Raw genomic sequence first — 22500 nt, 5'->3', positions numbered from 1 at the left:
GTACACCGAAAAGTGAGGTTTTTACAGTCTTGTAGAGCAGGGGTAATTTTGATCGCAGGGTTTCATTGTGGCATGGAGATTAGAAAAATATTTCCAAATTGTGTGTATTATGGTGTGAATAATTTGAATTGTGTGTAAATGAATGTTATTTTGACACTCTGAGCCAATTTTTACGAAATGTGTGCAAGTAATAGGCAAAAACGGTAAGAACGCTATCATGTGGAGGTTGCTGATTCAGTCTGAGATAGGAATGCTTCATTGTTTCATTCAGTGTTTCATTGGGGTTGGTGACATGCCAACTTCATATAGTAAAAAAAAAACAAATCCGACATGCGGACAAAGATGCGTTTGCTGATGGCGGAGATGGTGTTTTTTGCCCGATTTATGGAATGCGTTTCAGAAGGACAGACCGACGGACGGACGGACCAACGGATGGACCGATGGACTGACGGGCGGACATACTCTCTTATAGATGATAGGACGCATCTAAAAAAACTCCTGCCATGCATTTCTCCTGCCTATGTATGTACTACATGTACCATAGGCGTAGCCATGGGTGGGCCTGGGCCCGCCTACTTGACATCCAGGCCCGCCCCATTCACACTTGACAGTCTACTGTTGCCTTATTGAACTCTAATTAAAGGCATAGCACTGAGCAATAATTAATCATTTTGTCAAAAGTCTGGATCATCTTCTGTGATTTCAATTTCAAAGTATCATTTTTGAGCGCGGTATTATAATATCTACCTATACGCTTTCGGGTTGGGCCCGTCCGATTTCTTCTGGGCCCACCTGTTTTATTATTTCTACCAACGCCCCCCTGACATGTACTTACCAAAGCTGAGTTTTGAAATAATCTGATGTGGGAGCTGGGATAATTAGGATTTAGACGGTTGAATGAACACTTAGAAGATGCTGTAGCCTACTACGTGTAGCAGCACTTCCATTTTCTGAAGCCTAGATAACCACTTTTGGTTCCATTCTCAGATCTGGAATTAGGTCTGAGTCTGGTGCTTACTGGAGTGTGGAATGGCTGTAGGAGAGAGAGAGAGAGAGAGAGAGAGAGAGAGAGAGAGAGAGAGAGAGAGAGAGAGAGAGAGAGAGAGAGAGAGAGAGAGAGAGAAAAAAAAAAGAGAGAGAGAGATCACAACACCTGGAAATTGGATGAGGGCTTCATTCTCAGACAATTGTGTGGTTGTGGGATGGTATCCTGTCTGTATACCTTTTAGCGCCCTCCGGCTGTTTTTATTTAGGCAGTCCCAAATAATTAACAACAAATCCAATTTAGCTCGTTCCATTCCATGGAAGTAAGGGGGAGAAAGACAGAGATGGATAGCAGGCATATTGTGGTCTACATGCATGAGTAATATATTGTATGTTAGGGAGGGAAAGGTGTGGGGAGAGTAAGTAAAAGATGTACTGTGTGTCTCTTTTTTATAAAATGTAAAAAGGGCTACAATGAATGGCGTAGTAAAACCTTGTGCATGCTTCAAGTTTGCATTGATACAGTCACTCCTGTTTGTGGTATTGATGGAAGTTGGGCGGGGGAAGGAGTGACGTTATCAATGCGATCTCAAAGCATGCACAAGGTGTATGAAAACAAGGTGTATGTAAACAGGGAAAACGTGGGAGAGTTTGGTCATATCCAACTTCCCCCCCCAAAAATGCCAGCAGCCATGCTGAGTAGTGGTGTGGATCGGCACTGCCCTCACGATCCGATTCGATCACGATTCCTGAGGTTTCGATTCGATTCAATTCTATGCGATCCGATCCAATTCAATTCTACAATGCATTGCAATGCATTACATTTCTACTGAAAGCAAAGCAAATGTAAAAGCAAAGCAGGCATGATGAGGCTATACAAGTAGTCAAATACTGAGAAACAATATATTGGCTGTTATCTGTATCAGTCTGTATCTGTCTTGCAATGTTTTGAAGTGCTTTTATTTAATTTCACATTCATTTGCTCCCTAAATGTCCATGGAAGTAATTGAAACTTCCAAAAATTGCAGGATCGATTCTGGAACTTGCCAGATCGATTCTGGATCGTCCATGCCCCGCATTGGATTGGATCGCCGAATCGGTCATTGTTGACACCACTAATGCTGAGCTCAGTTACACTGTATGCTAACAGGTGTAACAACGCACAAAGCTCAGAGAGGTAGAAATCAGCTCGTCACAGTTCAGAGAAGGACACATTACATTATGGAAGTATAGTGGACTGTTCCTTTAGCTAGTGAGTAGCTGTGCTGCATTCTTAAAATGGTCATTACTGCGACCTTATTCATCCTCAAGCAGCGCATTCAGGCCGACTGAGAACCGTGCTGGAGCCCGTTCCCGCACCTAATCTCGAACTGGCTGTCGTGTTCACGCCACAGATATCAACGTTCGCGAACCAGAAAGTTGGTTCGCAATGTGAACCGCAAAATACTTGTTTTTTCTCTGCGAACCGTGACGACAACGTGGCTGTCAGCAGGTTCATCCAGGTAACAGTCACGTGCGGGAAAAGTTCGGAGCCCGGTTTGAACACGGGCGGTTCGCAGGTAAGCACTTTAGTGCAGAACGTAACTGGTGCGGGCACCGACACCGGCTCCGTTCTGGTCGGCCTGAATCCCCTAAAGGTGTATTGAATTGGTATTTTCTAAATCTGTGGGTTGACAGCTATAGAGAAGGCTGCGTGTAGGGTCTGTGCTACGTATGCTGCTTTATCAGCGTCACTTATCAATGGTCTGACAAAAATCTGGCTCTGGAACCTTTTACATTAGGCCTACATGACATTATATTTAGCAGACGCTTTTGACCAAAGCGACTGACAAGGAGAACGTTTTAAGCAAGGGTAAGGCGCATTGTACAGTTGCAACACTGACAGCATTGTCCAACACAAAGCAAAGAACAAGAGACATAGCAAAGAAAAAGATGCATTTCAAAGTGGCAAAAAGTAAACAAAGTAAGAGACAAAGTAAGAGACAAAGTAAGACAAAAAGGCGCAGTGTGCTGTTGCAACACGGACAACATTGTTCAACACATGGTAAAAGATGCAGCATAAAATAATAAGAAGGGTAACAAGGCATTTTGGATGAACAAAGACATCTAGACGCAGTGTACTGTTGCAACACTGACAACAATGTCCAACACATGGTAAAAGGTACATTACAACCTTTCCATGGTTGAGAAGTGTTGTAGAAATATAGTGGCTTTCTCAGTCACTCTGGTAAACTTTGTTGAGAATAATGAGGTGAAACTTTTATTCATTTGTTTGTTCATTATGAAAAGAAAAAGACAACAAAAAAAACTGAAAAAGTAAAAGACAGAAAGCACAGCGTGAGGGATGTCAAACCTGAATGATTATTCTGGCTGTGTTCTCTTTGTGTGCGCCGCCATACCCCCTGAGGAAAAGAGAAGTGATTGGGTATGCTTGGATTGCTCCTCACACATTGAGACGAGGAGGGTGCCAGACCTCAGAGCTCTGGGGTGTCAAAGCCCTGGTGCTGTTTCACATTCTCTATTTCTTTGTTTCTCTCTGTCTGACACACACCACAAACACAAATGCTCTGTCTCTCTTTCTCTCTTCAAACACATGCATACAGACGCAGACGCTTTGTTTTTCTTGCACACACACGCACCCAAGCGCGCGCACACACACACACACACACACACACACACACACACACACACACACACACACACACACACACACACACACACACACACACACACACACACACACGTTTCAGCCTTCACGTAAACTACAGAGTAGGGAGGTCAGTTTTGATCGCCTTTCTCTATTTCTTTTGAGCTATATTGAGCTCAGTGGGGAACATTGGCTGGACTCACATTTAGCATTAGCAGCTAATACTGCCCTTACACTGTTGCTAAGGAGACAGACAGTCTGCTCGGGCTGTACGCATAGAGGTGATGTCTGTGCCAGAATAATTATTCCTCTACCAGTCATTTACTCCAAGGACAAACTAGTGTCTTGAAAAAAATAGCTACAGTAATTTCACTGCAGAGATGAAATAAACAGGCAGTCGGCAAGCCAAGTCACCAAGATGGAGACTTGAAACACGTTGAAAGCCCACCTGGGAAACTCCAACTCCCACTGTCGTTGTGACACAGCACTCAACAGCACTCCACAGCACACAATTCTTCACTGCACACTGCACACAACAAAATTGCATTTATGCCCCACCCGTGCAAGGGGGCAGCCCCGATGGTGCCCCAAAGGAGCAGTGTGGCAGGACCGTACCATGCACAAGGTATCACCGTACCATGTACAACTGGTTAATTACTCCCCCCTCCAACCTGGTGGGTCGGGATTCGAACCGGCAACCTTTGGGCTACAAGTCTGACACCCTAACCGCTTACCCATGGCTGCCCAAATATAATGTAACCCTTTAAATCTAGGTGATCTATTTAAATCAAGGATCGGGAACCTATTTCTCGAGGGCTGTTTATGGCCCTTGAGGCCCTCTTATCCGGCCCCCGATATAATTTGAATGTTATGCCGTTTCACATGAAATATGACACGTTTTGTAAAGATTTCTTAAAAATTGAATTTGCAATATAATTAAGTTTCAAGGAACCAAGGTGGGGTCTGTTGTAAAGGTGGCTATCTTCTATATAGGCCTGAAGTGCAAGGGGAAATCCTGGTTTGTGTTCATGGTATGGCCCTTGGAGAGCTATAAAGTAGGCTATTTGAAGTGGCCCTCGATTGAAAACGGTTCCCCAGCCCTGCTTTGAATGAAGGGCAGTGTTTTGAGACAGACCTTGAAGCATTGTCAACGTGTCTTGCTTTGTGGTGAGCAAACACCAAAGCATAGCACACATTCCATTTGTCAGTGTAACAGCGCGAGGTGAATGTTCATCCTATACTGACAAAGAGCTGTCAGTGTGAAATGAGAAGAAATAGCAGCGAGGCACAAAGAAAGTGACACAAGATGTGTGCATGTAGCCCTACACTGCACAACTAGACCAGTCAAACAAAACGCATCACAACATGAAAAGGCATTCTTTAAACATCACTTTATTTTTTTGTACAAAAATATCTCATCTTAGAAAAGACAGCTCAGAATTTTACATTTTACACACTGCCATATAACCTTTCCCTTCTTAAATAAATCTTTGTGTACATATACACTAATATATGTAAGCATTTCTTAAGCAAGTATGGCAAAATACTGCAACTGGGATGTATGTACAGTGCATTATCAACAGGCCCAAAAGTCTGGAGCTGGACCCGGTTTCTGGACAGTGCCGTAGCTAACTAATTTAGCAACTTACTTGTTTACAATGAAATTTCCAATTAGAAACCTAATATGTTGCTAACTGGTTAGCAACAATGTTTTCGAGAAATAGTCTCTTATGCGTGTCCTCTGGTCTGAGATGTTATGCAATTTAAGAGACTGCAGGAGACTTAACTGTCTCAGACAGCAGAAGGACATGTTCAAACAAAACAGACACGTAACAAGAACAAATCAATATATATATATATATATATATATATATATATATATATATATATATAATATATATATATATATATATATATATATATATATATATATATATATATATATATATATTCATAATGGTGTCAATCTAAGGCATTGAGAGTGTCAGATCATGCAAGATCTTCATAATGTATTAACGGCTTTCTTACAAAAATTCTCATGATTGCTTTCTGTATACTCTGGGAAACAAGTAACAGTTTCAAATGAGGCAGCAAGATTAAATAAATGCCAATTTAAAAGAGAGAGCAGTACAGAGAGAGAGAGAGACTCAACTCATTAGAGATGATTCCGGCATGTAAGAAGCAGGATTAGCACTTAAAGTGAATCGGAACATTGACAACACCAGGTCATATGACAGGAAACGGACTTGAGGAAATGTTTTTTGCCCAAATATATTATTATTATTATTATTATTATTATTATTATTAGGCACAGGATGTGCTTCTGTGACTTAAATTAAGCAGGCATCTGTGTGTGCGAATGAGCGCCCATACTTGCAAAAGAGCTACCCGAATGCTTGTCACGATACTGGAGGTTTCCTATACTGTAGGGGGCAGATAGCTAGCGGGGCTTATTTCTTGAACACTTTATTTTAAGAGTTTTCCATAGCATAATAATAATACAATACAATTAAACAATCCAACTGGATTAAAAGGGATCACATACAGACAAAATGACAGATACAAACACTGCAGACGATAAAAGATTGCAGCTTAAAAGAGGAAAAAAAAAGACATGAAAATAAAGACAGAGAGAGAAAAAAAAATACATGCTCAAGCTCCTTGCACTTCCAATGTAGTACAGTGCGGGGCTTATTTCTCATTACTACTTTTCACCATTGTTACACTCCAAGTGATATCAACATGGAAGATTGGAAGATCCCCTCCACAAAGCTTAATCAATGATGCACTGCGCACATGCGTCTGCGTACCTAGTTCCAGGTGTCCTAGTGCAATAGTACAATATGTGCACACACACATATCCTGCTGTGTATACATATATCTTGGTTGTTGTTGTTATAAAATTTGTGAATGAGCAGCAGAAACTTAGGAAATAAATATTAAAATGGCACACTGGGCCTTTAAAGGTCAATTTGAAGGACTTCATTACACTGTGTTGTTGTTATCGTTGTTGATAATAATAATAATAATAATAATAATAATAATAATAATAATAATAATAATAATAATAATAATAATAATAATAATAATAGTAATATAGACCTAGTTTCCATAATAATTCCAGTTTTAAAACAAGTTAAAACATAATAAAGCTGAGAGATGTGTTGTCCTGAGTTCTTGTGTGAACAGTTTCAGTCTGCAGTGGAGAGGCATGATAAGTCCAGCCCTTTCCCCTCTCCCCTCTCTCCTCTCCCACCCAGTAAGAGTGTCTAGGAGAGAACCCTTACGAGTCAAACCATCTCCCCCTTCCTCCAGGAGAGAACCGGCAAGAGTCAAACCCTCTCCCCCTTTCTCCAGGAAAACACCTGTACGACTCCAACCCTCTTCTCAGATCTACACCTACAGACACCCTATACCTTTGTCTCAGATGATTACCTGCATGTCTGCGCCTGTCTGTTCCCAGCCAGCCAGCCTCACATCCAGGCAGATATCCAGCCCTATAATACCACCACCAAAATCTTCCAGGGGGCAAATTCTCCAGCCTCTGAAAAAAGCGTCCAGTTTAGTCCAGCCCATGGCTGTTTGCTCACTTGCTCACTGCAGTCAGTCAGTCAGTCTGTGAGTCTTTGATGTCATAGGGGCCCCGGTGCTGCCACAAGGGTCGTCCAGAGTGTCCATAGGGGGGACAGGGCCCAGAGGAGTGGGGAGAGGGGGAGGCGAACGCCCACCGGGGCTGCGTGGTCCGAGGTGCAGGAGCAGACCTCCAGACCGTTCTCAGCGTGGTCAGCCTGCTGTGAGCCCCGTATCCGAGTGTCTGAGTGGTTGGACTCTGTGGCAGTCGGTGAGTCAGACTGCATCTCACTGCACACCAGCCAGTCCTTGGCGATGGAGCGCGGGTAGCCGGCCTCCACCTCCATGTCACTGCCCTCCACGCGCCAGTACTCCTTGCCCTTGAAGAAGTAGGAGGCACCTGGCGGGACAGAGAGGGAGAGGGGGAGAAGGAGAGAAAGAAAGAATCAAAAAGGTAGACCGTACAAAACCAACCAAAGAGGAAAACAGAGAATAAGATACAATATACTCTATATAAAAGTGGGTGCAGAGGGTTGAGTGAATAGAAGACATGGATAGTAAAGATGGGCAAGAAGGGAAAAAGGTCAAATAACAAAGGGGTAGGATTACAGGGAGCTTATCTTTGTCAAAATAAAAAATAAAACCAATAAAACCAAAATGAACCATCAAAAAGTCAAAACACAATCTCAATGGTTCAGTCATAACCAAACCCACTTCCATCTCAGTTTATGGGCTAGAGTCTTTCTCCTTCATCACCTGCATATCTCTGTGCATGTGTTTCCATCCCAATTTCCATTCCGCATCTCCATAGAAACAGCCAATAACCCATTTATGTTGATACCTTTTGATGTTATGCTGTCATTTTAGGTGATCATCCTCTTCAGCAAATGTCTTTTTGTTCTGTATAGTGACCTCACCGCAATAAACGTAACAGCTTTTCCATTTGCAGCTTCTGTTTTCTGCAGAGTTGCCAGTTATACGAGTTATACGTGGTGCTTACAACGCTCTTGGTCCTCTGTGTCGATAAAGCTTTAACTAACAATATGAGTCACACTGAAGCACATAATGTGTATAGCACAATGAAAGTAACAACTGTATAAGGCCCGGAAAATGCTTCTGGCAGGATACTTGAGTGCATCACCATTCGTCAATGTTGCGCATCAATGTCAATGACCAATCCCAGGTCATTTGCATCACACAGTTAACATCAATGTTTCTCTACTGCCTCCAGTCCCAACCCATCCTTCCTTCCTCTCTCCTGCACCCCATTCTCCTTCTCTTCTGTCTTTACTCCCTCTCTTGCTAATCTTCTACTCTCCATACCCAACGACTATGCCATTATTGTTGGATTAAAACTTAAAAAGTCACAGTGTGCAATGTGAGTCTGATGTGCTGGGCTGTGCCTTAGGAGTTAGTGAGTGCGGTGGGCTGCTGTGCTACCTGGCTGGCTGGCTGTGAGTGGTGGCTGTGCTGTGCTGTGCTGTGCTGTGCTGTGCTGTGCTGTGCTGTGCTGTGCTGTGCTGTGCTGTGCTGTGCTGTGCTGTGCTGTGCTGTGCTGTGCTGTGCTGTGCCGTAGTGGGTCTGCTGTGCTATGCTTTGCTATGCTGTAGTTTGGGAGTTAGTGAGTGTGTCTGGCTGTTGTGCTGTGCTGTGCTGCCTGGCTGGCTGGCTGTGAGTGAGTGTGGAGGCTTTGAAGTGGCTCCATCTCCCAGAGTGCCAGAGTCCAATGCAGCTCATAGCAGGTGTGCAGCCCCAGGGGGAACTGTGGGGACGTGAGGAACGTGAGCTACTACTGCTGTTAGTCTGCTACTGTGCTCTCTCTCTCTCTCTCTCTCTCTCTCTCTCTCTCTCTCTCTCTCTCTCTCTCTCTCTCTCTCTCTCTCTCTCTCTCTCTCTCTCTCTCTCTCTCATGCTCTTTGATCAAGATCAAGAGGAGGCATCAACATTCACAAGGAAATACATTCTTGCACGCAGTTTGTAGCTTGTACACACACCTTTAACCCTAACATCCGTCTTTGGTTTCGATTGAAAGTACTTTTTATCCCGCTGCTGTATTCAAGAAAGCGCTAAAATGATCAACAATCTTTTCATTGCTCTTTAATTCCTCACCCCTCCAACAAAACACGTTTGCATGCACACTTGCTCGCTTTACAGACACACACACATACACACATAGACACACACACACGCACACACACTGAAACACACACACACGCACACACACACTCAAATACAGACAAACACAGACAAACACAAGCGCATGCATGCACACACGCACGCACGCACACACACCACCACCACCAACAACACGCTCCTACTTGCTATTTCCGTTCCCACCCCTAATGGTTTAGAAAGCCTTGCTAATCTCTTTGACATGGACACGTCCTGCGCTGCATACTGGAGATGTAGAACACTCCTCGCCTGCTACCTGTTCTCTGAATTATGGATGCCAACACTACTACACCACAATGTCTAAAAAAGGCATACGGACGGTTCACACGCTTCACTACCACAGGCTCAAGGAAAGAAATGTGGATATACTACATACTTAGGGTTTTCAGGCCGATCTGAACGGAGCTGTTACCGGTGCCCACACCAGTTGCGTTCGGCACTTACACTCAAGTCCTCATCTGCAAAACGCCCATGTTCATACCGGGCTCTGAACATTTTTACGCACGTGACTGTTACCCGGATGAACCTGCTGACTGCCACGTTGTCGTCACGGTTCACAGAGAAAAAAACAAATATTGTGCAGTTCACATTGCGAACCAACTTTCCGGTTCCCGAGCGCTAATTTCTGTGGCATGAACATGACGGCCGGTTCGCGATTAGGTGCGGGGACGGGCACCGGTATGACTCTCAGTCGGTCTGAATGCGCCCACTGAGGATGCCCAACCACAAGCCCAAGAGATAAGATGCCAAGGGAGTTAAAGAACATCACCACTATTGAGAGAAAACAAGTTCGAACATCTCGTGCAGATATGCACACACTCAGGCACCCACATCCTTGCACACACATTGTGTAAGTAAACACAGGGATGGTGTTTGTAAGTTCTCAGAGTGACTTCCTCAAGCTTCTGAACAATAGAGATGACAAGAGCAGAGGTGAAAGGAAAGCAGAGGTGAGGAGAGAGCAGAGTTGAGTGTGAAGGAGAATGCCCTAGAATACAGACTGAATCTCAGACTTAATATACGGGCTCTTCTTGAACACACTTGTCTGACCAGTGGACCAAACATATTATGCTGTGTGCGTGTGTGAGAGAGAGATAAAGAGAGAGAGAGAGAGAGAGAGAGAGAGAGAGAGAGAGAGATAAAGAGAGAGAGAGAGAGAGAGAGAGAGAGAGAGAGAGAGAGAGCGAGCAGTGGATAACAATGTCAGCTAGATTTAAATGCAACGTGATGTGACCTACTAGACCAGGGGTCGGGAACCTATGGCTCGCGAGCCACATGTGGCTCTTTTGGGAACTGCATGTGGCTCTCGGACAAACCTGTCATTTGTTTACTCAATAAGCCATGAATAATTTTGTTACGGCACTAAATTAAAAATGGACCTACTGAAATCGAAAAGTTAAGATAATATTCAAAATATAAAGTATGATCGCGCATTTAATCCATCCCAGGTCCGATCAGCTGAGCCAAGCACAGGCCTTCGACGAAGGCTACTGTACAGATATGAAAAACGCGTTTTTTTATTGGACAATGCCGTGCCAGCGCTGGGTCGTGTCGTGTGAGATAACATTCCATCCGTAATGCTTTACCTAAAGTTCAGCTGGCTAACGGTTGTATCCAAAACAAAGAAACTGTTCACGACCGTGCCATTATGATGGCAAATCAAGTGGAGGAAACGCAAGTGAGGGATATAAATGCAGCGCTGTACTTCTCCCTCGATTACAGGAAGAACTTTTGCTGAATCAACTGACGTAAGTCTTTCCCAGTTTAGTGTGATTGCGAGATAACTGGTGCCACAATGCGAAGGCAAACGTAGGGTTGCCATTCGTCCCCTGAAATACGGAATCGCCCTGTAGCCTATTTGGCGGTTAAATCATGCGTTCTGTATTGGGGACGCATGTCGGTAAGGGACGCGCTTTGTAGGGCATTTTCGCGAATTACTAAAAATAGACATGTCAGCCACATATCAACTGTAAAATGTTAACTATGTCAGCGCGACCAAGATGAGCATCCTGTCTTGAAGTTCTCTCTCCCTCCCTCCTCCCTCCTCATGCACCTTCCCTGTGTCTGTCTGATGGCTAGAATAGAAGCACCTCCGTCATTCTCATTGCTCATTGGCAACTCCGATGCATAAAAGATAGAAACTTAAGGTAATGCATGCGCGTGGCTTCTTAAAATGCACATCAGCACATCTACAAGTAGTTTTAGTTCTTCTTTCGTTAGCTCTCCCTTCTTGTCCCCAATGCAAGCGTTACTTTTATTCCCTTCTGTGCATGACAATTAGCATTAGAAATAATGGCGAAAATGGTATGGCTCTCACAAAAAATATTTTTTAAAAAATGGGCGTTTATGGCTCTCTCCACCAAAAAGGTTCCCGACCCCTGTACTAGACCAAAGCATGCAGCCCATGCATGGTGTACACATCATGAGGAGAATTTTGTTGTTGTTGTTGAAGTATACACTATGTAAACAGTACGGTGTAGTTTGTGGTCCAACTCAACTTTGTTTTTTAATTGGCTCAGAGGGACGCACTGCAGTGAGGTAAGCAATATGAAATGGCACTCAGAAAACCCACTCAGACATAAAAGGTTAAAGGGGAAGTATCCAAGGGGACAATAAAAACAAACCACGAGGTTAAGTAGCCCCTAACCCTAGTACTAACCCTAGAATCCAGGTATGAAGTCTGGACCGCAATTTTGGAAACCTTAATTCCAGAAATCAAGTCTGAAATCCACATTCTAAGTCCCAATTCCAGAAATGAAGTCTGAATTCCATATTCTAGGTCCCAATTCCAGAAAGGAAGTCTGGATTCCAAATTTTAAGTCTCAATTCCAGAAATGAAGTCTGAATTCCAAATTCTAAGTCCCAAGCCAGACATGGGACCAAGTCACACATGTGCAAGTCTCAAGTAAGTCTCAAGTCTTAACCTTCAAGTCTCATGTAAGTCCCAAGTATTTTTTTCTTTGGCAAGTCAAGTCAAGTCAAGTCGCAGGCTATGTCAAGTAAAGTAAAGTCAAGTCCTGTAATAGGTCAAGTCCAAGTCAAGTCACCTTGGCCGTATTGTCATTTTAGCGGCAAAATATTGAATTATATCAAATATTATACGTATTTTATTGAAATGACTGCTGTTGTAAAATTAGGAATGCAGACTTAATTTCTGGAATAAGTGCCAGGTACTTGGAATTTGGAATTTTTGGAATATTGTCCAAAATTGTAGTTTAGACTTTATATTTGGCAATAGGGTTGGGGTTAGGGGCTTGGTTCTGTGCGACAACATACAATAACCTTAATAATGTTATTAATAAAAAACAGAGAGCGCAGAGCTCCACCAAGGACGCTGCTTAATAGAGCATTTGACATTACAGCCTGTCTTTCTGCCTCCTTTTTGTGGAGTTAGAAACTGGAATGTTTTGCCCTGTCCCCCAATTCAATGTGGTCACTCGGGGCATCTAGATTTAAACACCAGCAATTATGAAGAATCTTTAAGTTTTCGGTTTAAGTTTCGGCTTAAGTTTGTTCACTTGATCCTTGGGCCATTTCCAAGAACTCCACCAAGTTTCAGCCAAATCTGATAACACATTTTTGAGGTATCCTGCTAACAGACAGACAAACAGACAGACAGACAGACAAACCAACGCGACCGAAAACATAACCTCCTTGGCTTAAGTAACAAAGGAAACAATTTTGGAAACGTGCATGCATGCTTGTGTTTGTATGTGTGTACTTACCATCTGACCAGCGCATGGCATCATCTAAGTGCATGGGTATGCCCTTCCAGAGGGCGCTGTCTTTGGGGTAGCCCTGGTCCATGCGTCTCAGGTGGTCGTCGTAGCGCCAGTAGCTGCTGTCCTTGAAGAAGTAGGTCTTGTCATTATGGAGCCACACGAACACGGCATCCACACCCTCCATGGGCAGCCCAAAGTCACTGATGGGCCGTGGGTAGCCCTCCTCCACGTTGTTGTCTTTGAACACCCAGTACTTCACCCCTGATGGAGGTAGGAATGGAAAGAGTGATGGGCATGGAACAAGGGAAGTTGAGTGTGAGTGTGAGGCAGACAAAAAAGGGAAAAGGTGGTGGTGGTGGGGGGGGGGTGATGGAGAGAGCGAGAGAGAGAGAGATTGAGAGGTTGAGGTGGTGTAAGGGAGATATGGAGAGCTAGACAGAGATGGCTATACATATTTAAATCCTTGTCTGCATTCATGTCCTTCCATGAACTTCTCACTGGCTTTTAAATAGATTCATAGAAAGAGTTCTCTACAATTGTAAAACTTTCCCCCCCTTTCTTTCTTTTAATGGCAAACTGCAATAGACTTGCCCTCCTGAGTAAGTCATCAAGGTGTCACAGACAGACACGATGGCCAGACAAATAGAGGTGGAGCAAAAAAGTAAAATGTTTCTCAGTTGAGCTTTCACTTTCACAAATCAGACCCAAATTAAGCCTGCGCCCACCTCATTGTCAAACAGGCCCAATCAGCCAATGTTTTTGTACTTAGAATTTTGTTTATCTGTATGATTGTCCAACTTTGAGGAAGGTGGTTTGTGTTGTGTGCTTGTGGGTAAGCACCTTTGAAGAAGACGATCTTGTGGTCCCCTGGCCTCTCGTAGACGGCGTCCACACTGTCCAGGTTGGGGGAAAGACCCCTCCAGAAGCGGTGGATCTGGGCCGGACGCAGTGATACCAGGTGCTTCTCCCGAGTCAAACGCCAAAAATACTTCCCTGCAGGAGATTGGATAAGGAGCCAAAGTCATTATGTTTCATTAAGAGTTTGTTGCTGTTGGTTTGTGTGCGTGTGTGCGCGTGTGTGCGCGTGTGCGCGTGTGTGTGTGTGCGTGTGTGTGTGTGTGTGTGTAATTTTGTCAGCCTCTGAGGCTATTTCCCAAAAGTAAACACTTAAAAACCAAAAGTGACACCATCTTGGAGCGCTGTCATGTTGCATTTGGACATGTGCTTTGTTCAAGAATCTCCAAGAGCTGGCTCTATGTGTGTGTGTGTGTGTGTGTGTGTGTGTGTGTGTGTGTGTGTGTGTGTGTGTGTGTGTGTGTGTGTGTGTGTGTGTGTGTGTGTGTGTGTGTGTGTGTGTGTGTGTGTGTGTGTGTGTAGGTGACCACAGAGAGCAGATGTGTGTGGACAACCACAAGCTGTTTATGACAGATGCAGCCAACCAGAACCCAGAAACTGACTCCTGCTGTCCATCTTCCCATTACTCTCTTTCTCCCTCTTTAGACTCTCACGCTCTTTATCCTCCATCATCTGTATTCCTATTCTCTCTCTAATGGAACTGTGTACTGAGCAATCCATCATCACTCAGTTTCATTTTCATAATCAATTAGTTATCATTGACACTCACTCCCTCTTCCCCTTCTCTCCAATGTGCTTTTAACATCTTTTAGCGTTTTAGCAGAAAGACAATTTCCCTTTGAGAAAAAAACGTTCATTCATTTCATCTTTTATGCTAAAACTAAGAAAAATATATAGGCCTACAGTATTTTTTCCACTGTGTTGGAAATACAAATTCTATTCTATTCTATTCTATTCTATTCTATTCTATTCTATTCTATTCTATTCTATTCTATTCATTTTCCCTTCAATTGTGTGTAGAGCAAGACATAACACAATTTCCACAACTTCTGCAAATGGTTCCAAGCAATCCCTCTGATCTCAGATGACTTAGGCAAATGAGGGCAGGTCAGACGTCTACTGCTGGGTAGGGTTCATGACTTTAGGCATCTCCTTTGAGGCATCATGTAGTAAAGGGAGCTGAGCTGAGATCTTTAGGGACTGGTCTGGAGCACAGGCCAGGCTGGTGCATGGCTGATGAGTATTACTCCTGCTGCTCCAGGTTTCAGGCTGTACTGATTGATTGCCCTTTCCCCTCCCCTGTAACCACCTCTCTTTCTCTACTTCCTCTCCTCATTCCTCTCCTTCCATCCCTCTCTCGGCCCCTCTCCATTACTCTCCTTTCCTTCTGTTGTCTCTACCTCAGCCTGTTCTGCTCATTCTCAGGTCTTCTCAACTCCACTCCTCTTTGCTCCTCTGTGGTTATGTGTGTGCTTTCGGTCGGTTACCTTTGAAAAAGAAGGCCTCTCCTCGAATCTGGGCCACAGCATCAAAGTGAGTAGTGCAGCGGTCGGGTGCATCACGGACTGGACTGGAAGGGAGAAGGGGAGAGGTGCCAATGAGACTTTGAAGAGGAGGCAGATGAGGTATGAGCGGAACGGTGCCTGATGATCAAAGATCTATTCTTACTAATGCACTTCTGCAAAACTGATGGTGTGTAGGCTATAGGCTGGATTTTCCTTTTTTAATAGCAAGGTGGTGATATTTAAATCACCAGGTTCAGGTTCAGGAAACCTTTGAGTGAGTTCCCAGAATATTTTTTAACCACTTGATCAATGCTCTCCTCCTTCCATTGTACTGTACAGTACTGTACCACAACAGCTCCTGACAAATTGTCATGCTTTGGTGCTTCGCCTGCCCTTGAACACTTCTAATGTTTCAGCAGAGTCTTCAAGTACGTTTTAGCTACAGTATGTCTACCTTGAGAATTAATTTGTTTTCATTGATTCTTTCAAGGATTAGTTTTTGCACTTTTTGTGCCAGGATTGAAGGCTGTGTGTGTGTGTGTGTGTGTGTGTGTGTGTGTGTGTGTGTGTGTGTGTGTGTGTGTGTGTGTGTGTGTGTGTGTGTGTGTGTGTGTGTGTGTGTGTGTGTGTGTGTGTGTGTGTGTGTGTGTGTGTGTGTGTGTGTGTGTTCATATTGAACATTTGTGCTGCTTGTTCACAAACAATTAAAATGGTTTAAAATGTACTTCTGAATTAACCTGGGAACTCCCATACTGCCTTTAGTTCTACACAATCATTTCGATCTGAAAGACACTCATCTCACTTGTGATTAGGTCTGGTGGTGACCAGACAACTCCTGAATACATAAAGCAGGCTATGTGAACATTCTTGTGTGTTACATTGGTATGCAATAATAATTTCACTGATGTTGTTTACAGTGTGACTGGCTACCACAGAAGACGTGCAATGCATTGCATTACAGCTACACTAGAGACAACAAACAGAACACTGATTAAAATGCTGTTCAATTTGGTCTGCAGCTACTCCTCTCCCTCACGGCTCTCCCTCTCCCATCCTCTGCTGCTTGCCAAACCGGTGTGTGTGTGTGTGTGTGTGTGTGTGTGTGTGTGTGTGTGTGTGTGTGTGTGTGTGTGTGTGTGTGTGTGTGTGTGTGTGTGTGTGTGTGTGTGTGTGTGTGTGTGTGTGTGTGTGTGTGTCTCTGTGTGTCTCTGTGTGTCTCTGTGTGTCTCTGTGTGTCTCTGTGTGTGTGTGTGAATGCATACAGCACAGCTCTGTTCTTTTGAAGACAAACACAAGTCACAAGTAATAAGACATCTTTCTGTAAGTACATATGCCTCCTGCCACTCCTCAGGCACACACTTGAAGGAACAAACTGTTAGACTATGTCAGTATGTACTGTAGGCATGTGTTTGTGTGCAAGTATGTAGTGTGTTTGTGTGCAAGTATGTAGTGTGTTTGAGTGTGTGTGTTACTAATTAATCCTTGTAGGGTGTTCATGTTTTGGTTATATAGAAGGTGTTCGGGTCAATTTCACCCGGGCATATAGAAAAATAACGAAAAAAGGAAAAAATCACCCTCATGTTCCCCTCATCCTGCCTGTGAATTTCTGTATATTTTTGTTTTTGAGAGTGGGAGATACACAGAGAGAAAGATAAGGAGACAGTGAAGAAAGTGAGTAAACTCAATCCAAGCTCTCAAATTGAACCACTAGTGCTCTTATTGCACAAGGTTGAAACATTGATGCACAACTGAAGGACCGAACAATATCTGCAGTCCTTTTCCCACACACTTCAGCCCCCCAAAGTGATACGGGTCAAAATGACCCGGGAACACCTCCTGTGTAATAGAAATGTGCAGGGGGGTTAGCGAGGGGGTGTCACTAATTTATTTTCCAGATTCATATTCCTCATTGAAAATGAGCCAAAGCCAGTGAATCTCAGTGTGAAAGAATAATAACTGATACTATTTTTCTCAAGCAAGAAAAATTAAAATGGGTCAAAATGACCCAAACACCTTACAAGGGTCAAGCAGCACCCATACACACACGCACACACACACACACACACACACACACACACACACACACACACACACACACACACACACACACACACACACACACGCACACACACACACACGTTGCTTGCCAACACCAGTGTGATGATGGCTGGCACACTGCATACTCTCATGGCTCATGTGTGGCACACTGCATTCAACACGCGCCCAGAGGCTGCATATGATTCTGACTGCACAGACGGACTCTAAGTCTAACCCTGAGGAGAAGCTTTAGGAGCCTGGTGTGATCTGTTTGTTAATGGCACAGCAACTACCACCACAGTGGCTCCTTTTGTGAGTGGCAAACGGGCTCCAGGGTTGCCAGATGAGGCTGGTGATTTCCAGCCCAAAAATGCTCAAAACCCACCTGGAAGCACTAAATCCTGCCCAATTCCATTAATTTCTATGGCCATTTTTTCCCCTGCTAAATGCAATTTTTACCCGCAGACAGTCATCCTAAGCAGCCCAATTGGGCAGGAAACAGTCCAATCTGGCAACACTGACAGGGTCTCGCTCCGTCTTATCAAAGATCTCCATTCAGGGCTTATTGGGGAGTTGAGGAGGTGAGGAGGAGTGTATTAGTCTATTTGTGATCAAGAAGTGCAGATAGCCATAGGTCAGGTGTGTATTCATGGTTTTTTTATGCAGGTCTTTTATACTGTGCACCCCACTTCTCCATAGCACTTTTATCTTTTTAAATCTTACTCTCTGCAAACTCCTAATCCAAAATGTATTTCTTTTGTACTATTATTATTTTAAATTCTTTACCTTTTATGAGTTTTTATAATGTATTGTGTTGACTTGACTTGACTTGACTTGACTTGATCACTCACTGACTAAATACACCCTCTGTCCCTATCCATCACTACTGGAGATAATGGGGCACCAAGGAAGAGAGAGAAAGAGGGTGTGGTAGGGAAGTTTGGGAATTTCAAGTGGTGTGTGTGTGTGTGTGTGTGTGTGTGTACTCCACCAATCGTACTATGTGAGGCCACTGCTATTGGAGCACACCCACAGGCTGGGGCCCTCACTCCATGTGGGGCCCAAATGATGCACCCCACATGTTTTGACCCCTTTGCTGGGGAAGATATAAAGGTTAGGGTTAAGGTGTGTGTGTGTGTCAAGTCAAGTCAAGTAGGTTTTATTGTCAATTTCTTTACATGCACTGGTCATACAAAGAATTTGAAATTACATTTCTTGCTTTCCCATACAGACATAGACTAATCTAGGTAAGGACGTAGACAGTATAGACATAGACAGTACTTATACATGGACTTAAGACAGTATGGACATAGACAGTGCTCATACAGACATTTAAAGTGCAAGACTGGACAGCAGAAGACTTGTAGAGGACATACATTAAAGAGGTATTGTTGTGCTTTTGTGCTTTTCCTAAAAAAAGTCCTTTATAGCGTTCTGACATGGTAATAGTAGCATTTGAAGAAAAATAAATATTAAAAAGGTCTGTCAAGTACACCAGCAGCAGTGTATGTGTGTGTGTGTGTGTGTGTGTGTGTGTGTGTGTGTGTGTGTGTGTGTGTGTGTGTGTGTGTGTGTGTGTGTGTGTGTGTGTGTGTGTGTGTGTGTGTGTGTGTGTGTGTGTGTGTGTGTGTGTGTGTGTGTGTGTGTGTGTGTGCGTGTGTGCTTGCGTCCGTGAGTGTGTGCATGCATGCGTTCGTGTGTGTGTGTGTGTGTGTTGTGCTGTGGGACTGAAATTGAAATAATGAAATAAGTGCTAGTATGAATCTGTGTGTGTGTGTGTGTGTGTGTGTGTGTGTGTGTGTGTGTGTGTGTGTGTGTGTGTGTGTGTGTGTGTGTGTGTGTGTGTGTGTGTGTGTGTGTGTGTGTGTGTGTGTGTGTGTGTGTGTGTGTGTGTGTGTGTTGGTCTGCACACTTACGGGACAGTGGATCTGTTCTCGGGTAGGTCCAGGAGAACTGGGGGCTCGATGGACGGATCACCAGACAATACTGACACTGAATCTCGCACCCCTGCACAGAGACAGAGAGAAGAGAGATATGTAGAGTGAAACTGACCAGTCATTCAGTGAGTACCGTATACAGTACAAATCAAATATAATTCAAATGAGTATACAACTGCACATGCCTACACAGACAGACATACAGACAGACAGACCTATTGTCTGTTTTGTTCCCATTTCGATTTCAATTTCCATGTCTCTCTCTCTCTCTCTCTCTCTCTCTCTCTCTCTCTCTCTCTCTCTCTCTCTCTCTCTCTCTCTCTCTCTCTCTCTCTCTCTCTGCTAGGTGCACTACTCACCATAGAGCTGCCAGACGCGCACCTTGTCCTCATAGGGCAGGTCGTACTTGAGGGGGTCCCCCACAGGGCCCTGGTAGTAGGGACGCATGATGGACTCTATGGCCGACGTGTGAGCCAGCCCAATGGCATGACCAAACTCATGGATGGCCACCGCAAACAGGTCCATCCCATGAGAGTCTGTGGAGAGAGAGACAGAGAAAGAGAGAGAGAGAGACAGAGACAGAGACAGAGACAGAGACAGAGAGAGAGAGAGAGAGAGAGAGAGAGAGAGAGGTACAGAGATATTAAGATCATGATGCTTCATAGTCAGTCCAACTGAAATTCTCATACACATACACAGCCTGTCGAACAGGAGGTGCCGAGTGTGTTGTGCTGCTGTCCATGGTGCTGAAAATGGTGCATATTGTGTTTGTGCAGTTTTCAGTTTGTGTACGTGAGATGGGGCACAAATTAGAGTATGTCAAACTGATCTTGCACTGTCCATCCAAGACCATGACAGCCCAGCGTAATATAATAATTGCACGTCACTGGGTAGCACCTTCTTTATTTTCCTTATGCATTAAAATCATTTATGTATCGGCATCAGTGGTGTGCGAGTTCCTCCTTGCTGCGTCATTGGATAACTTTGTGGAACCAACGCAACCTCCCGGTACGAACATAAAGGCGCGACACCCCTTTGGAGTAAATAGCCCAGAGTAATACACACACACATATACACACACGGCACGCTGTTAAAAAGCCATTGCTTCTTGGTTGTGCATTTTAAAAGATGGTAAGGTAAAAAAATGACTTTTGGATGTTAACATTTTACTTGACCACATCACAACTTCAAACAGCATTTCTGCTTGCTTGCCTCTTGCTTGTCTCTCTCTCTGTTTTTCAGGGCAGAGCTTTTAACTCAGCAGGTGGGTGTGTGGCCACCATCAAGTAAGCAATCAGCTACCACACCTGCAAGCAATCTCCACACACACACTGAGGTCAAATGAGCAAGCAAGTGAAAATTCAAACAGCAAAGAATACATAATGCCCAAAAAGAAAATGCCCAACACTTTTAAAACAAAAGTTTCAACAGCATTCTAAAGCATGTAGATACAGGCATGTTTAAACTGGTGAATATCACCATACTCACACACGCACACACACACACACACACACACACACACACACACACACAAATATACTAGGGTGACCAGATCCATTTTTACGACCTGTTTTACGACCTGTTTTAAGACATCTGTGTGTCCCAATTTTTGTGTTTCCTCCAGTCCTCGTCTTGTGCTTATGGCCTCGAGATGTGAAGCAACGTCATTTGACACAAATGAGAGTGACAATCGGGTCATGTTTCCGATATCTGCGATCGCCATTTTCCTCCAGGTTTTACACCAGACTTCGCAAAGCAAACTGTAGCCTATCGCCTAGGCTGCTGTAGCCATGTCGGGGAAATATACATGCAATTTGTGTTTGTGTTGCATGCGTGAAGCACATTAACTGACTATATGGAAGTTAAATAACGTAGCTGTGATATTGTCTACTACAGTAGTAGACAATATCACAGCTACGTTATTTAACGGCGGACTGTAACAGTCTGTCTCCTATTTTTTTCCCTGCACTGGCACCACATAGTGCAAGTAAATTTGTCCACCAGATGCATTTACAACGAGGGCTCTCACAAGTTTACAACCAGGGCAAAGAAAGTGTCTTTCTGCACGGGCGCTCTCTGTTTGTATTCTGAGCTCGTGTTGTTTAACTCAAGCGTCTGCACTGCTCTGCAGGAGAAGCGGTTGCATCTCGTCTTAAAACACAGCTGATATAAACACACTCCTGACTTTGAGTAAAGTAAAGCAATGTAGGTGTAATGAAATGTGCAAACCCCTCTCAAAACATCTTCTTTAACAACTAAGACCGTTGTTGGCAGCTGAGTTAGTCTGAGGTAAGATGGAAGCGCTATGTCCTGATCTCCGCCTACTGTTTAGTACCGACTTGATTGTTTTCTCCTCGGAGGCGGAGAGACAAGCCGTGGGTACGGTGCGAGGACGCGAGGTTGGAAAGCCAAGGGGCGGGGCTGTCCGGACAAATCCGGACAATATGGTCACCCTACATATACGCACACATACACATACACATATGCACACACACACACTCACACACACACACACACACACACACACACAAACATATCCCATAGGAAATGAGCCATGGAGGGCACTCTGTCCATCTGTCTGCATGTGTGACAGAGAAACACAGAAGCACTCCCTCTCTCTGCACACACACACACACACACACACACACACACACACACACACACACACACACACACACACACACACACACACACACACACACACACACACACACACACACACACACACACACACACACACACACACACACACACACACACACACACACACACATATACACACACACACACACACACACACACGCACACAGTCCCATAGAGTAAGGCTTAGAACACAGGGGTGTGGGAGAATGGCTGAGGTTTGTGGTGATACAGTAGGTGATTTTTCAGGATGGGCTTTGGCCTGAAGGCAGCCTTGACTTGCTTCAGTCTATAGCTAGAGTAGAGTGCAGAGCAGTGGAGAGCAGAAGTTGAGGTTATGGGGCCTTAAACACAATATGAAAATATTGGGAGAACAGCAGCAAAACACATCTACTGGCTTCTCCGTTGGGGACTTCTGTGTGTCTGCAAGT

The 22500-nt window shown here is 44.1% G+C and overlaps 1 protein-coding gene across 1 annotated transcript in view; it reads right to left on the bottom strand.

Annotated features, from left to right (window-relative positions):
* Positions 1–6835: 6835 nt before the first annotated feature.
* LOC134458749 (matrix metalloproteinase-17-like) overlaps positions 6836–22500 on the bottom strand; it is an 81487-nt gene continuing 65822 nt past the window's right edge. The window contains exons 5-10 of the mRNA XM_063211159.1: positions 19789–19965; positions 19409–19499; positions 15438–15520; positions 13936–14088; positions 13099–13356; positions 6836–7601 (exon numbers count right to left, since the gene is read on the bottom strand). Of these exons, the coding sequence (XP_063067229.1) occupies positions 7264–7601; positions 13099–13356; positions 13936–14088; positions 15438–15520; positions 19409–19499; positions 19789–19965 (1100 nt within the window). The 3' untranslated portion in view covers positions 6836–7263. The remainder of the gene's footprint in view (positions 7602–13098; positions 13357–13935; positions 14089–15437; positions 15521–19408; positions 19500–19788; positions 19966–22500) is intronic.

Source organism: Engraulis encrasicolus, chromosome 11, assembly GCF_034702125.1.
Source record: "Engraulis encrasicolus isolate BLACKSEA-1 chromosome 11, IST_EnEncr_1.0, whole genome shotgun sequence".
Taxonomy (NCBI): domain Eukaryota; kingdom Metazoa; phylum Chordata; class Actinopteri; order Clupeiformes; family Engraulidae; genus Engraulis; species Engraulis encrasicolus.
Note: the sequence above shows the minus strand (reverse complement) of the source record. Positions and strands in the feature narration are given on the sequence as shown.